At 44.6% G+C, this 17,364-nt stretch overlaps 1 protein-coding gene across 1 annotated transcript in view; it reads left to right on the top strand.

Annotated features, from left to right (window-relative positions):
• ptenb (phosphatase and tensin homolog B) overlaps nucleotides 1-17,364 on the top strand; it is a 219,977-nt gene that overhangs the window by 137,470 nt on the left and 65,143 nt on the right. Inside the window, 1 exon segment of the mRNA XM_038821662.1 lies at nucleotides 757-801. Coding sequence (XP_038677590.1) covers nucleotides 757-801 — 45 coding nt within the window.

Raw genomic sequence — 17,364 nt, 5'->3', positions numbered from 1 at the left:
AGTAGGCTTACATTAACACTGCAATGAAGTTACAATGAAAAGACCCTAGTCGCCACATTCCAGCGCCTCTTTGGGTACACAAAGGACGTGGTCATTGAATATGTCTAACATTTATTGGACACAAAGAGATTCATGGGTTATGGGGATCGGGTGGGAAAGTGGAGTTCATGTAAAAGTTCAGCCGCGATCTTACTGAATTACTGACCAGATCTGTTTTATTTATTTTCTTATACTGTTAATACATTATGAAATACACAGAGATGTTAAACAGCACATTTGATCCAAATTCAGACATCTGACTGTCAAAAGCTTTTTGTATGGATGAGGTGCCAAATAGCTTTGCTTGTGTGTTTTATCACTATCCACCTACCCATATCTGTATATGATTAATGTAATTGATTTTGAGTTGCAAATTGTTTAGATATTTAAAAATTCTACTCATGGTCACGGAATCATTAGTAGCTACATTTTCTTGCCCGGGTTCAAGTCTGTTTCTAATCGATCCCTCTTTTTTTGTTCAAACAATCTTTGAAAGAAAAGGTTAGCTTAATTTTTGTCTAACGGAACTTGCCTAAATTATGCAAATTTATAATCTTATTGTTGCCGAGAAACGCTGCAAACTAATTAATATTTCCATTGATTTACAAATTAGTGTTTAAAATAGTGTAATTCTGCAGATTGCAGTTGAAAGTTTTGTGGCAAACTATTTTATTTTATATTTTATCAAGTCTAAACACACTTTTTGTCTTAACCTAGGTTTTTGGATGCAAAGCATAAAAACCATTACAAAATATACAACCTGTAAGTATTATTTTATGTTATCTCTTTCTGGTTAAAGATGTTAAATTGTAGAAGTCAAATGAATGACTATATAAGTTCAAAATATTCCTTTTTGAAAAATGCAGTGTTGAACAGGTAATGTTTTATTTATCTTTTCACGGGATTTGAGAATTGATGGCCAACATTCATTGCTCTTGAGGCAGTGATGGTGAGCAGCATTCTTAAACTGCTGTAGTGCCTCCGGTGAAGATACTGTCCATTGTTTTTAGGTTGGGAGTTGCTGAATATTAATTCAGTGACAATGAACAGCAATACATTTCCAAGTCAAGTTGGTGTATGGCTAAGCCTTAGAGGGTAACTTGCAGTTTGTGGTCGTCTTGTGCACTTGCTGACCTTGTCTTTCCAGGTGGTAGAGGTCATGGGTTTAGGAGGTGCTGCCAAAAAAAACTTAATGAGTTTCTGTTGTGCATCTTGTAGATGGAAAGCATAGCACCCCAATGCTCTGGTGGTGGAGAGTGAATGTTTGGGGTGGCAAATAGGCTGCTGATCAAGTTGAACTGCTTTGACCTGCTTCTCTCTGATCCAATCAGAAGGTTACGAATTAAGTAGAACTGAGTATCCCTTTTGAAAGGGGTACCTCTAATACACCGTAGCAAAAACTAAAATCTTTAAAGTTAACATAGCCAATCAAATTAAGGTGACATTTCCAGGGGTGGTGATGCACTCTAGTCTTTCCCCTTCTTTGACCTTGGTGATGTTGGGCTTCTCCAGTGGTGTTCGAGCTGTGCTCATTCAGGCAAGTGGAGAGTATTGCATCACACTCTGACCTGTTCCTTTAGATGTTGACAGGTGGGTAACTCGCTGCAAAACATGGACCTCCTCTGACTTACTCTTGCAGCCACAGTATTATGGGACTGTTCCAATAAATTTTCTAGTCGATGGTGACCTACAGGATATTAAAAGTATAAAATGCCATAGATGTCATCATTTTCTTTGCCATAAATGCATTACTGTAAATTATGCTGCAATAGAGCATATCTAGTGTATGATTTCCATTACCTCCGCAATATTGTCAAATTTAGCAAATTCCCGAATGTTATAGTGCCTTCAACAATCAAATGTTCCAAAGTATTCAGAATCAACAGCTGGACACCGCAAACTAATGGAGGATAAACTAACAGGATGTGACCAAGGGTACGGCTAAAGAGATGAGTTTTGAAGAAAGTAAACAAGACAGAAGGACAATCGTGTGCAGGTCCAACGGAGTCGAGGATTAGAGGAGAGTGGAATTTCAAAGGAATCCAGTATCAACACAGTTGGTAGGACAGGAAGAAATTCTGGTGGAACCCAAAGCTAAGCCTGTTGGCTTGCTAGTAAATGAGAACAGGTCTTTTGAATTTGGGGCAACATTATGGTGCAGTGGTTAGCACTGCTACATCATAGCGTCAGGTGCCCGGCTTTGACTCTGGCCTTTGGTGACTGTGTGGAGTTTGCATGTTTTTCTCGGTGCCTGTGTGGGTTACCATCTGATGCTGCGGTTTTTCCCAAAGATGTGCAGGTTAGGTGTATAGGCCATGATCATGCGTGGGTTACAGGGATATGAAGGGGAGTGGGCCTATACGCGGTGCTCTTTCAGAGGGTTAGTGCAGACCTGATGGGCTGAATGGCCTCTTCCTTCACTGGAGGGATTTTATGGATTCTAATCTATTCTTCCAGGGTTCTTTGAGGTTTGTGAAGCCAATTACAGTTGGCAATTCTGTTGACTGTTTTGGGCAAAATGTGGTTTATAAATAGGGAGGTCGGTGAGGAGAGTTTGGGAATGCTACAGCTTGGAGATGAGAAGGGTACAGGTGAGGTTTCAGTCGTAATGGGTGTGAGGTAGTATTCAATACTTCTGAGATCCTGTCTTGAGCTGTGCCGAGCTACTATCATCCACTTTGGGGCATGTACCATTTGGTCCATTATTCAGATTGGTGACTATGTCCAACAGCAGACTGTCAACTGAGAGAAGCACTTCCAGCTACATAACAGGAGAAAAAAAGATCCAACTGAAGGTACAGAAAAAGGTTTACCTCGCCTAGGTATCCTGCCCTAACAAATTGAAGCACATTATCTTCTATCCTGGCAAGGTTTTTTTCAATATGGTACCCTGTGTATTCAAAACCAATATTTTCTCTTCCTTTTCGCTTCCAATGCCATTGAAGATCTGTTGTTCTCCGTCTAATCTGAATTTATTTCCAGTGTAGAAAATAATGCTCAAAAAAATGGTTGGTATAAAAAGTTATGATTATAGTATCCCAGCAATTTGTTGGTCTCACTTTGCTTATGCAAAAATACATGTGCAAAAGTGTAACACAAGCAAAATTACACATTAATATTTTATCTGTTGTATATAATCTTTTTGTTTCACTGTGGTTACATGTATTTTCTCCCAGTTGTTTTAGTTTAGTCCTTTGCAGACCTTAGATTTAACTAATTTCCCAAATCAACTGATATTGTTTACTGCAAATTGCACAGTTGATTAGACCGAGAACGTGCCTTTACAGGACACATTCAGTAGCATTTTACACTTGATATTTGACATATTCTTTAACAAGTTTTTGATTAAGTGGCCAAGTAGCCATAGAGATCTGCTGATGTAAGAGGAGGGATTTGGGAATGAATATTATGCTTTGTTGCGTACATTCTTTTCCACTGGAGCAGATTAGTTCCAGAAAGACTAGCATAGTACAATGTAGCCTTGTTTTTCAGCTGTTAATAGCTTATTATTAAGATACTTTGAGGAGCAGTATTTGATTGTCATTGACAGCTGATTTTAGTACCACAGTTTAGTGCACAGGGTTCTGGACTCTGTACTGGTGAAGTTAGTTAAGGAAAATTGACACATTCTCATCTTGAACCACTATGTTGCATATATGTTAACTGTGTGCATTACAAAATATATGGCACTTAAAATTTTAAAGATTAGAGAGCCAACCAAGCACAATGATCAATGGCCTGTTTCGATGCTGAAGACCTTCATGATTTTATAATATGGCGAGGCTAAATTAGGAAGAAATTTGGTAAACAATGTGACCTTACTAGATAATAACGTTTTTTAAAAACATTGAAGTACCCAATCATTTTTATTTTCAAATAAGGGGCAATCTAGCCTGGCCAATCCACCTATCCTGCACATCTTTGGGTTGTGGGGGTGAAATACACGCAGACACTGGGAGAATGTGCAAACTACACACAGACACGGGGTCAGGATTGAACCCGGGTCCTCGGCACCGTAGGTATCAGTGGTAACCACTGCGCCACTGTGCTGCCCGAGACTGGATAATAAAGTAGAGTGGATTGATGGAGATGTTTGAGTTTGACTGAAGATATAGCATTACAGTACAACTGAAATCTTCAGCATTTGTTAATATAGCCTGCATTCAGAATCCCTTGAATTGGAGAAGAACAAAAGTCATGGGGTAACACTTTCTTCAATATACTGATCCATTGGTACAGGGCCAAAGTGAGTGATGATGGAACAAATAAAGAAACAAAGAATGTATCGAAAGAATGTATAAATGACAGAATGATAACTTCTTTTCAAAAGCAAAAACAAGAAGAAAAGCTATGGTAAAACCAAACTTGTGAAGATAAAGCAATCAAAATGGAGGCAGAGATTACAGTCTGAAATTGTTGAACTCATGCAGAGTCCAAAAGGCACTAAAGTGCCTAATTGAAAAATGAGGTGCTGTTCTTTCAGCTTATGTTGACCTTCACTTGAACAGTGGTGCCATGGGACACACTCTGGACCATTCCGTGGTCACACTCTTCTCATCCCGTGTGTTATAACACTCACAAAGACCACGGGGGATCGCTGAATGATCTCCCCATGGGCTTCGTAGAATCAGTCCCCGTATTAAGCGGCGGAGGCCCAGCCAATAGGGGCTCACCAGTGGGGTTTTAAATATCGATCTCCAGACCCAGACTGGCAGTTCTCACTGGGACATTTGTATGCTGTAGCTTTGTGTTGGCGAATAAAACTGCTTTATCTTTTAGCCTGCGCCTCCTGGAATTATTACGTTGGTGACTATGATCAGCATGGGATTCTGAGCAGCCTTTTTTAAACTTCAAAAGACAACTCCGCTAAGATTTTTAAAAAAAACAAACCCAGAGGTGTCTTTCTTTGGAAGACTGGGGCCAGTATACTACGCGCATGCGCTATTTATTTTCTGGCAACAGTATTGAAGAGGTTGAGAGACAAAAGGTAATCTTCCTCACAGCATGCCGGACCCCAGCGTTTAGCAATTCAAAAGCTTAATTTATCCAGTGATGCCAACACTAAATCGTTTGAGCTTATGAACCAAAGCTGTCCAAAATTCTTCAAAGCTACCTTTTTAACACAGCTGGAAGAACCCCGGAGAACCCGTTGCGGAGTTTCTTCCTGATTTGAGGGAGGCGGCAGAGTAATGCAAATTTGGCCTGCCCCTAACCGAGATGCTACGTGATAGGCCAGTATGTGGGATTAACAATATTACAACCCAGCAAAGATTATTAGCGTATCCCAACCTAGACCTCAACAAGGCAATATTGTAGGGCAGCACGGTGGCACAGTAGTTAGCACTGCTGCCTCACAGCGCCAAGGATACAGGTTGAATCCCGGCCCCAGGTCACTGTCCATGTGGTGTTCGCACAGTCTCCCCGTGTCTGCGTGGGTCTCACCCCCACAATCCAAAGATGTGCAGGGTAGGTGGATTGGCCACAATAAATTGCCCCTTAATTGGAAAACTTCAGTTTTAAAAAAGAGAAAAAAGGCGATATTGAAAATAGCTTTATACTTGGAGAATGCTGAGAAAGAACATCAAGGGATGATGGATAGTAGCGTACTCAGATTGGGGGGCGGGTCCTCACATAGTAAAGCCAGTGAATTAGAGGAAGGTACCCACATGCCTCGCCCATCATCAACCCAACATTCCGAAAGGGCATCCTGGCAATTCAAAAGGAAACAGCTGGATAATCCCATAAATACCTGGGAAACATACCTAGAGCATTTCAAGTGACACCTGGGCTGCTGTAGGTGTTATTGAAGGGCACGGCCTATGCAAGGCTGCCGCTTGCAGCCCACGCCAGAAGCTAAAGTCACCTCAGACCCATGCCTACAAAGTATAACTGCCCTCAGAGGTCAAAACAATGTACTTAAACTGTATTGTCACAACCAAGGTCGCCCGAATAAGAATAAGGCTGCTTGTCCATGATCATTCCTTACAGATGGAGGTGGATATGCGAGCTGCCGTCACCGTCCTGGAGAACAGATATTCCAGCATCTCTAATTGAGTATTCCATCCTTAAACCTAAGAGACACCAGGGCCAGACTGGCCATGTATGCGGAAGAACCGTTGAAGATTGAGGACTGCCATGACCTCGGCAGCTTGTGGACAGCAGTCGGCACGGCTCCCAGTCATCGTCGTGTGAGGATCAGGACCTAGTTTCATGGACAAGGATTGGCTCCAAGATCTGACTGGGCTGGCTGAAAATGTTTGAATTGGAGATCGGTGGATTGTATGGGGTTATTAACAAATATCCCGAAGTATTCCAAGAAGGCCTCTATAAAACAAAAGGACCGAGGGTCAAGAACGCGGGCCAAGATCTATGTGGATCCTGACACCTTACCAAAATATTTCGGGGCTTAGCCTGTTCCATGTTCTTTGCTTGCGAAGGTAAAGACAGAAATTTTGCAGTTGGTAAGCCTTGGAATAATACGGCCAGTACAGTTTACGGAGTGAGATGCGTGGAGATTACAAGCTTATAGTCAACAAAGTCTCACAACGAGATCAGCACCCCATGCCACGTATAGAGGATTTGTATGCCAAATTGGCAGGAGGTCAAACCTTCACAAAACTGGATATGCGCCATTCCTCCCAGCTTGAACTAGATGAAACATCCAGAAAATACGTCACAATTAACCCCCATAAGGGCATGCACAAATATCCAGCTGGTTTATTAATGTCCTTGAGAGAAGGTACCATACCGTCCTTATGTGCGTCTTCAGGTCCACAGCCTCTTAAATGGCCTAACAAATAAGAATAATAGTCTTTATTGTTACAAGTAGTCTTACATTAACACTGCAATGAAGTTACTGTGAAAAGCCACTAGTCGCAACATTCTGGTGCCTGTTCGAGTACACTCCATTCAAGGGCAATTCGAGACGGGCAGCAAATGCTGACCTTGCTATTGATGCCCATATTCCTTGAAAGAATATTAAAAGAAACAAACTTGCCATGGATCTATGAATATGAGGTCATATTTTACTTGCTTTTTTAACTTTCTAATGAAAAGCTACATTTGGATTTCCATGCGACGTCCAAAAGATAATGTAGGACAGCTGCTTACGTTAATGAGGTGAAGTATGATGATGAAATAAATATTTCCAGTGAAGATTTAATCAAAATATTGTGGTACAAGGTTAGTGACAAACATGGAGAAAACGGAGACCTGTTGTGACCCAGAAGAAGGGAGGAAAAGATCATGTTTGTATTGTGTATTTTCATGTACTTGATAGCACCGTAAAGCTATTTGTAGCCACAATTATAGTAATGGCTGTTATTTAGGGACTCAGCAGGCAATCTAAACATATCAAAGATTCATAAACAGGAGATGAAATTAATTATTGTTTTTTTTAATAAGGTTGTTGGATAAGTGCAAAATGTTACCTAGAATACTGGGAATGTTTACTAGCCCTCTTTGAATGTTCTGTTCTTACTAAATGGATCCAGCAATCAATTGTTTGTGTTCATTGTTTGCAATATTAGTTAAGCAGCAAATAATTTCTCACTTTATGGGAAGTCCAGAAAACTCCACTGTACCTATTTCACCAAAGCCTCTCCAGCACGAGTGCTGAACTATGGGCATTCAACCAACCAGCTGGCCAATACATGATGAATCTTTCATTTGCTCTTCCTAATTGTAGTGTTAAGAGATCCAAAACAGTGTGTAGTAAATATTCCACACTTTTGAAACTTCACAACTCCCGGCTTTTAATGAGGCGTATGTGCTTGGTGTACAAATTATTTTTAGATATTATTAAATTTTAGCTCATGGGCAATAAAAAACTAGTTGATTGTTTCTGAAACTTGGAGGTGGGAATGTACCGCCTCATCTCAAATGTGCGTGTTATACTGTTTATATCAGGAAGTGCAGTCACATTTCTGCATGAAACTATTGCATCTAGAAAGATTTTCCCTTTTAAAACATTGTACAATTTCATTATGTGGACAGCATCTCAAAACAACTCCACTGTATATAAAATGAGACTGCACTCTCAGCTTTTCACTGTCCCGCAATGGGTTTGGTAAAGTTCCTGACTTGGTACGTTGATGTGTTAGAATTTCTCATCCTCTCACCCCAAAAACATTACAGAAAAATGTAGACTTTTGCTATCAATTTCCAGCATTACCGTATGTTTATCTGGCTCTGGATTACTTCATAGGGCACAAAAATCCTATTTTGCATTTATTGTTTGTAGCTGTTCTTTTAATAATTATGTCATTGTTTCAGCTTGTTGCACTCTTTGAGCAATTGCCCAATGAAGTAATGTATTGCACAGAAGGAACAATTACATCCTGCCCACTGACTGAATGAGCATGTTGGAATTTCAAAGGATGTTGGCATGTTTTGGGAAATTTGGTGTCTTTAATTTTTTGCAGTTTTTTGACTTAACAGTTAATATTTGGTCTATCTTAGTTCATGCATCCACAGTTATGCAACACTCAACATTGTGGCATCCAGTTTATTGAATACATTATTCTAGAATTCTTTGTGTTGATTCAAATATTTTTGATTCAATTTTAGTGTGTGGACACAGCTAGAAAGACCAACATTTATTATCCGTCTCTAGTTGCCACAGAGATTGTGGTGGTGATGTTCACATTCACCTGCTGCCCTTGTTCTTCCAGATGGTGAACTTGAGGGTTTGGGAGAAGCTGCCAAAGAAACTGGCATTTTGTTGCAGGTGCAGTATTCAATACATACTGCAGCCAAGATTCTCCGGAGGTGGAGAGCATGGATGTTTAGTGTTCTCTAAGTGGCTTGTTTTGTCCTGGATGGAGTAGCATTTCTTATGGTTTTTTGCAGTTGTAATTTTCCAGACAAGTGCAAAATAATCCATTATGCTCCTGGCTTGTAACTAGGACACTTGGGTAGGTGTGTTTCTCATTACAGAGAAGCCAATCTCTGAGCTGCTCTAGTGATCACTGCATTTAGGTGATAAATCAATTTGAGTTTCTGGTCCATACTCTGCAGAATGCTGATTGGGCTTTGACAATTGTAACACCTGAGTGTTAAGGAGAGAAGGTTAGAGGCTCTCTTGGTGGAACTCATCATTGTCTGGCATTTATGAATCGTGGCTGTTACTTGCCACTTACTGGCCCAAGTCAGGATGTTGTCACAGTCTAGTTGCACATTTGCTGGGGAGGTGCAAACAGAGCTGAGCGTGGTGCAGTCATTAACAAACTGCCATACTTCTGACCTTATGCTGGAAATCTTTGAATGGAAGTCATCGATGAAGCGCCTGAACTTAGTTGGGCCTGAGGCACTGCTTTCAGGAGCTCATACAACAATTTCTTTGGGCTGAAATGATGGGCTGATGTTCCACAATGCCTTACGGATGCCCAGTTTTGCTAGATTTGTTATTCTATTCTATTTATCATGGCGATGGAAGGTATTCGTTCACAAAGGATGGCCACTTCTACCAGTACCATCATGGACAGGTGCACATGTGCCAGTATATTCATGGGGATGAGGTCAAGTAGGTAATTCCATCATGTTTATTCCCTCACCATCTGCTGCAAATCCAGTCTTCCCATTAGTGAAATGGTGCCGTGGAATATCTTGAGGTCTGCAGTTTATGTTGAGGTTTCCCACATCACGACTCGCACTCAACTGTATAAAATTATGCAGCCTATTCTGGTTGATCTGCCCTGCCAGTGGGACGCCACATAGCCTGGGATGATAATGTATGAGTCAAGGACATTAGGTGTGACTCTAGGAGTAGGACCATTTCATTCTGTTTGTTAACGGTGGGACTGCTCTCCTATCATTGGCACCAATTACAAGTGGGGCCAGTCTCCACTTGAAGAACATGTTTGTGAAATCAGTTGAGTTTATTTTTTTACTAATTGAAGCCTGTGTAATTTTATCCTACTCCCACAGATTATTTTGCTTGAAAATTCTGGAATACTATTTTCCACACTCTGTAAGGTCATCTCTCAGATGCCTATTACCAAGGTTGTAAAGCACATGTCCCTCCAGTATTTATTCAAAACTCAGACCTTTTACACTGTGATTGATGTTGCAGATGTTCTCTATATTACCTCTAATGCTTGAATACTCCAATATTTCCTAAAAGCAAGAATTGAACACTGTATTCATGCTGTATTCACAGGCCAGGGGGAGGGGAACCTATGTAAGGAGTCAGAGAAAAGGGGAGGTAGAAAAGGGAATAAGAAAAGTGATAGGCGGAGAAACCAAGGGCAAAGTTCAACCAGGGCAGAAGAGAAAAGTATTGGGAGCAAGACAAACTTCAAGGCTCTGTGCCTTAATGCATGGATCATTTGCAATAAAGTGAATGAACTAATAGCGCAGATAGATATAAATGGATACGATACAATTGGGATTACGTAGAAATAGCTGCAGGGTGACCAGGGATGGGAACTGAATGTCCCAGGATATTCAGTATTTCGAAAGGACAGGCATAAAAGAAAAGATGCTGGCATGGCGCTGCTGATTAAAGAGGAAATTAACACGAGTGAGAAAGCATATTAGCTCTGACTCTGACAATGTGGAGTCTGTATGGGTGGAGTTCAGAAATACCAAGGGGCAAGAAACATTTGTGGGTGCCATATATAGACCCCCAAAGTGCAGTGGTGATGTTGGGAATGGCATTATACACAAAATTCGTGATGCATGTAATAAAGGAATATCGGTGATCATGGGTGATTTTAATTTGTACATAGATTAGGGAAATCAAATTAGCCACAGTGCTGTAGAGGAGGAATCTGTGGAGTGTAAACTGGATAGTTTTCTTGACCAATATGTGAAGGAACCAACTAGAGAGCAGGCCATCTTAGACTGGGTACTGTGTAATGAGAAGGGAATCGGTAGAGATAATGAAATCACTTTAAAAGGGAAAGAGAATATCTTAGAAGTGACTGCTAAATAACATCATAATGGTGTAACTGCAGAGTAGAAGTGAATCTCTGAAGAAACCGGATTTATTTTTGACAAAAGTTTGGATGAAAATGCAATAAGAAATTAAGTAAATCTACCAGGAGGACATTTCTCCAGTTACCTATTAATGAATGCTTGTTTCCCTTTATTTTTTTATTTAAAAAAAAATAAATTTAGAGTACCCAATTCATTTTTTCCAATTAAGGGACAATTTAGTGTGTTCAATCCACCTACCTTGCACATCTTTGGGTTGTGGGGGTGAAACCCACGCAAACACGGGGAGAATGTGCAAACTCCACACGGACAGTGACCCAGAGCCGGGATCGAACCTGGGACCTCGGCGCCGTGAGACTGCAGTGCTACCACTGCGCCACCGTGCTGCCCTTGTTTCCCTTTATTAGGGTCAGGGAATAACTTGCAAACAGAACAGTATAGAGATTTCTGAACAAATTAATCCAATTTCTAATTTTTGTCATCCCATCCCCAAGCTCATAAGCTCTCCCTGCCTCGGGCAGCACGGTGGCACAATGGTTAGCACTGCTGCTGTGAGTCCCAGGTTCGATCCCAGCTCTGGGAAAAAACTGACTTTAAAAACTGGTGTTGTAAGACTTCTTACTTTGCCCTTCTCAATATACTAGTGGGTATGTCAGACGCACTTGCCAGATTGAATTCATGGGTTCAGTAAAAAGCACCCATTCCACTTTGATGTGCCTACATGCTTTCAATCTCTAGTTTTAGGAAATTTGAATGTGTCTCAACAGGTGACTCAACTGCAGATCAGTGTGCCACAAGGTAAAGCAGGACCCATTCTTGTCTCAGTGCAGCACATATTATAGAACAGAACAGTACAGGCCTTTCAGCTCATGATGTTGTGCCAACCATTTATCCTAATCTAAGATCAACCTAACCTACACCCCTTCAATTTACTGCTATCCATGTGCCTGTCTAAGAGTCGCTTAAATGTCCCTAATGACTCTGACTCCACCAACTTGCTGGCAGTGCATTACACACACCTACCACTCTCTGTGTAAAGAACCTACCTCTGACATCTCCCCTATACCTTCCTCCAATCACCTTAAAATTATGTCCCCTTGTGACACCCATTTGCACCCTGGGGAAAAGTCTCTGGATATCCCCTCTAACCATGCCTCTCATTACCTTTTACACTTCCATCAAGTCGCCTCTCTGCTTTCTTCGCTCCAGTGAGAAAAGCCCTAGCTCCCTCAAACCTTTCTTCGTAAGATATGTCTCCAGTCCAGGCAACATTCTGGTAAATCTCCCCTGTACCCTCTCCAAAGCATCCACATCCTTCCTATAATGAGGCGACCACAACTAGACATAATATTCCAAGTGTGGTCTAACTAGGGTGTTATAAAGCTGCAGCAAAACCTCGCAGCTCTTGAACTCAATTCCCCTGTTAATGAAAGCCAACACACCAAACGCCTTCTTAACTACCCTATCAACCTGGGTGGCAACTTTGAGGGTCTATGTACGTGGACCCCAAGATCCCTCTGTTCCTCCACACTTCCAAGAATCCTGCCTTTAACCCTGTATTCGGCATTCAAATTCAACCTTCCAAAATGAATCACTTCACATTTATCAAGGTTGAACTCCATCTGCCACTTATCAGCCCAGCTCTGCATCCTGTCAATGTCCGGTTGTAACCTGCAACAACCCTCAACACTACGTACAACTCCCCCAACCTTTGTGCCGTCGGCAAACTTACTAACCCACCCTTCCACTTCCTCATCCAAGTCATTTATAAAAACCACAAAGAGCAGAGGTCCCAAAACAGATCCTTGCGTGATACCACTGGTCACCGACGTCCACTACTTCCATCCACTACCACTAGCTGTCTTCTTTTGGCCAGCCAATTCTGTATCCAGACAGCTAAATGTCCCTGTATTCCATGCCCCCTAAATTTCTGAATGAGCCTACCATGGGGAACCTTATCAAATGCCTTACTGAAATCCATATACACCACATCCACTGCCCGTCCTTCATCAACGTGTCTCATCACATTCGCAAAGTATTCAATGAGGCTTGTGAGGCATGACCTGCCCCTCACAAAGCCATGCTGACTATCTTTAATCAAACTATGGTTTTCTAAATCATCATAAATCCTATCTCTCAGAATCCTTTCCAACATTTTGCTCACCACAGACTTAAGAATGATGGGTTTGTAATTCCCAGGGATTTCCCTATTCCCTTTCTCGAACAGGGGAACAACATTCGCCTCCCTCCAATCATCCGGTACTACTCCACTGGCGAGTGAAGACGCAAAGCTCATCGCCAACAGGGCAGTAACATCCTCCCTCGTTTCCTGTAGTAATCTTGGGTATATACCATCAGGCCAGGGGACTTATCTATCCTGATGCATTTCAAAATTTCCAGCACATCCTCCTTAATATCAACCTGTTTGAGTCTTAATCTGGTTCTCACTGTTCCCCACTGTTCCCATGAGCAACAAGGTCCTTCTATCGTGAATACTGAAGCAAAATATTCATTTAGGGCCTCCCCATCTCCTCCGACTTTAGGCACAAGTTCCCTCCACTATCGCTGATCGGCCCTACTCTCACTCTGATCCTCCTCTTATTTCTCACATAAGTGTAGAACGCCTTGGGGTTTTCCCTAATCCTTCCCGCCAGGGCCTTTTTGTGCCCCCTTCTAGCTTTCCTCAGTCCATTTTTTAGTTCCTTTCTGGCTAACTTGTGACCCCCTAGAGCTGAGTCAGATCCTTGCTTCCGCAACTTTACGGAAGCTTCCTTCTTCCTCTTGACCAGAAGCTCCACTTCTCTTGTCATCCAAGGCTCCTTCGCCTTACCATTCCTTCCTCGTCTCAGTGGGACAAAACTATCGAGCACTCGCAGCAAGTGCTCCTTAAACAACCTCCGCATTACTGTTGTGCATTTCCCTAAGAACAATTGGTCCCACTTTATGCTCCTCAGCGTAAAGCAGTATAATTTCCCCTCCCCCAATTAAATACCTTCCCATACTGTCTGTTCCTATCCCTCTCCATGACTATGGTAAAGGTCAAGGAGTTGTGGTCACTGTCACCGAAATGTTCTCCCACCGAGACATCTGACACCTGGCCTGATTCGTTGCCAAGCACCAAGTCCGATATGGTCTTCCCCCGATTCGGCCTATCTACATATTGAGTCAGGAATCTTTCCTGTACACACCTGACAAAATCTGCTCCATCCAAACCATTTGCACTAAGGAGATTCCAGTCAATATTAGGGAAGTTGAAGTCACCCCTTCCTGTAACTCTGTACTTCTGCACTTTTCCAAGATCTGCTGCCAGATCAGTTCCTCTATCTCTGTGCTGCTATTGGTGGTGGGGGTCTGTAGAAAACTCCCAATAAAGTGACTGCTCCTTTCTTGTTTCTAACTTCCACCCATACTGACTCAGTAGACAAACCCCCCTCAACGACTCCTTTTCTGCAGCTGTGGTGCACTCTCTAATTAACAGTGCCGCTCCCCCTCTTTTACTTCTTTCCCTATTTTTCTGAAAACATCTAAACCCAGGAACATCTAAACCATTCCTGCCCCTGTGAAATCCATGTCTCCATAATGGCCACAACATCGTAGTTCCAACTACTGATCCATGCTCTAAGTTCAGCACCCTTATTCCTGGCACTCCTTGCATTAAAACAGACACACTTTAACCCTTTCCACGGAGTGCAACTTTGCCCTATCAACTGTCTATCCTTCCTCACAGACTTGCAGCATACTATTTTTGCCTGTTCAACAGCTACCCTATGCTCTGATCCATAGCTCTGGTTCCCACCTCCTGCCAAACTTGCTTAAACCCTCTAAGAGCTCTAGCAAACCTCCCAACCAGGATATTGGTACCTCTCTAGTTTATGTGCAATCCATCCTTCATGTACAGGTCCCATCTTCCCCAAAAGATATCCCAATGATCTACATATCTGAAGCCTTCCCTCCTGCACCAGCCGTGTAGCCACGTGTTCAGCTGCACTCGCTCTCTGTTCCTTTCCTCACTTGCATGTGCCGCCGGTAGCAATCCTGAGATCACTACTTTGCTTGTCTTGCTCTTTAGCTTCCAACCTAACTCCCTAAAATCACTTTTTAAATCCTTATACCTTTTCTTAGCTATGTCGTTGGTGTCTATCTGCACCATGACTTCTGGTTGCTCACCCTCCCCCTTAAGAATAATGTAGACTCGATCCAAGACATCCCTGGCACCCGGGAGGCAATGTACTTTCCGGGGGTCTCGTTCGTGGCCATAGAATCACCTATCCATTCCCCTAACCATTGAGTCTCGTATCACTATTGCTTTTCTATTCTCTCCCTTCCCTTCTGAGCCACAGAGCCAGGCTCATTGCCAGAGACATGGCCGCCAGGGCCTTCCCCCGGTAGGTCATTCTCTCCTCCTCCTCCCTCCTCCTTCCCAGCGTCCTGCCCCACCTCCCCACCAAGCTCCTCCTCCCCCATCTCAACCAACTGGGGGAGGTCAGGTCCGGGGTAGCGCCGCTCGGCCTGCGGGACCCTTCTCTCCGTCATGTATACTCCTTCCGGTGTCAGAATTTTGTCCGCCTGACCCAGGAGGAGGTCATGGAGAGAGGTTTTGGTGTCCATAAAGTGTTCTGGTCTACGGATGGCATGCGGTGCCATGCCTGCAGAGGGCTGGGGCATATTCGCCGTAACTGCCGCACCCTAACGACCGCCGCCAACACCATCTCGAGGGCGGCCGTGGCTGGCACTGCCCCCTCTCCTCTACCACCTCTTTGTCCGCCTAGCAGCCGGCCCATAACAACACCGTGGCTGCTGGTGGGGGGGAGGCGGAGCGACAGTCGAGAAAAGCAAAATGCGCGGTGGCACGGCAGTCAGACCGGGCCCCCAAGACCTAGGTCTGGCCCCGGCCGCTGTCCCCGTGCCCATCCAGTCCAGCTCAGAGGCCGCAGCCACATCTCGGTACACCGCCTCCCTGGAACAACCCGAGGGCCCCGGAGAAAGCACCGACCGGTCTGCAGAGTGAGATGGGGATCCTGCATCCGGCCATAAGCTGGACAGCGTCTTATTGCCATCTCTGCAAAAACCTGAGGGGCCCGGAGAAACCACCGACTGAGCTCCAGAGGGCGGCGGTGACACGATATGGCCCCGAGGCTGAGGGGGATACGACCTCCTCACAGTCGTAGGGGCTGGGCGATGTGGAGGCGGGGGGGGAGGGGTTGCTGCAGAGGACTCTCTGGCGATGGAGGGCGTGCAGCAAGGCGATCCCACCTCCCTACAAGCGCCGTCTGTCTGGTCAGGAGGAGGTGGTGGATCACGCTGCCCCCCTCCCCGAGCGTGCGGGGTTGGGTGAATCCGGTGCTTGTTCCTATCCTCCTCACACCCAGCCCGATTAAAAAGAAGAGTAAAGCCAGGGAGGTCCCGAGCCGTTTGGGCTGCTGTCGTCCCCCGAGCAGGGAGAGCCGGGGCCGGCCGGAGACCCCCAAGGGCTCGTTCCTCTGTGGCGTTTTACTCCCCGGTCACCTCCTTTTGTTCCTCGCCGGAGGCCGGCGGCAGCCACCAGAGCCCCTACATGGTCGTGGGCGGGTGGCAAAGAAGGCTTCCCGTTCCCTACGTTCAGGCAGACGATGCCAGGGAGCCCAGGATCCACCCCTGAGTTGTTTCCGGAGACCTTCCCGGATCTCTCATTGGGCCCGGCGGCGGTGTTGGAGCTGCCACCGTCCACGGACCCAGAACCGCGGGTGGAGCCTGCGAGGGACCCACCTGTGGACGATCCTGGGGGTGGGATCGACTCTGGCCTACGGCTAGCCGGTGGGCCCGTGTTGCCCGCCACGCTCCATGTGGCGGGGACTCGGGCTCGGGGGGTGACTGCTCGGAGGAGGAAGGCTGCTCGGTGACAGGTGAGGAGGAGGATTTAGACACTCTGCAGCAAGGCAGAGGGCACCCTTACACCCGCCACCGAGTCTGATTGGTGAAGATGATTGGTGAAGGACACGCGCTACAACTGACATGGAAGTAACCATAGCCAGCCTCAACATCAATGGCAGCAAGGACGCACATCGCCGTTTCCAGTGCTTTTCTGTCCTTCGGGACGGAAAGTACAGGGTGTGCTTCGTGCAGGAAACCCACGCCTTTCCGGGTGACGAAGCTCAGTGGACCCTGGAGTGGCAAGGGGGGAGTCTTCATGAGTCAGTTGTTCGGGCGGGGTGGCTATCTTGTTGGCTCAACATTTTCAGCCGGAGATCTTGGGGGTCAAGGAACCAGTCCCAGGCCGTCTTTTGCACTTAACTGTCTGCGACGGGGATGTGGTTCTTCACTTTGTGAATGTCTACGCTCCCCTGGTCGGGCCGCAGCAGGCAACTTTCTGCGAAAAAGTGTACACTCTTCTTGGCACCATCCCGGTGG

Source organism: Scyliorhinus canicula, chromosome 16 (genome assembly GCF_902713615.1).
Source record: "Scyliorhinus canicula chromosome 16, sScyCan1.1, whole genome shotgun sequence".
NCBI lineage: Eukaryota > Metazoa > Chordata > Chondrichthyes > Carcharhiniformes > Scyliorhinidae > Scyliorhinus > Scyliorhinus canicula.
This window is presented reverse-complemented; position numbering and strand designations above follow the sequence as displayed.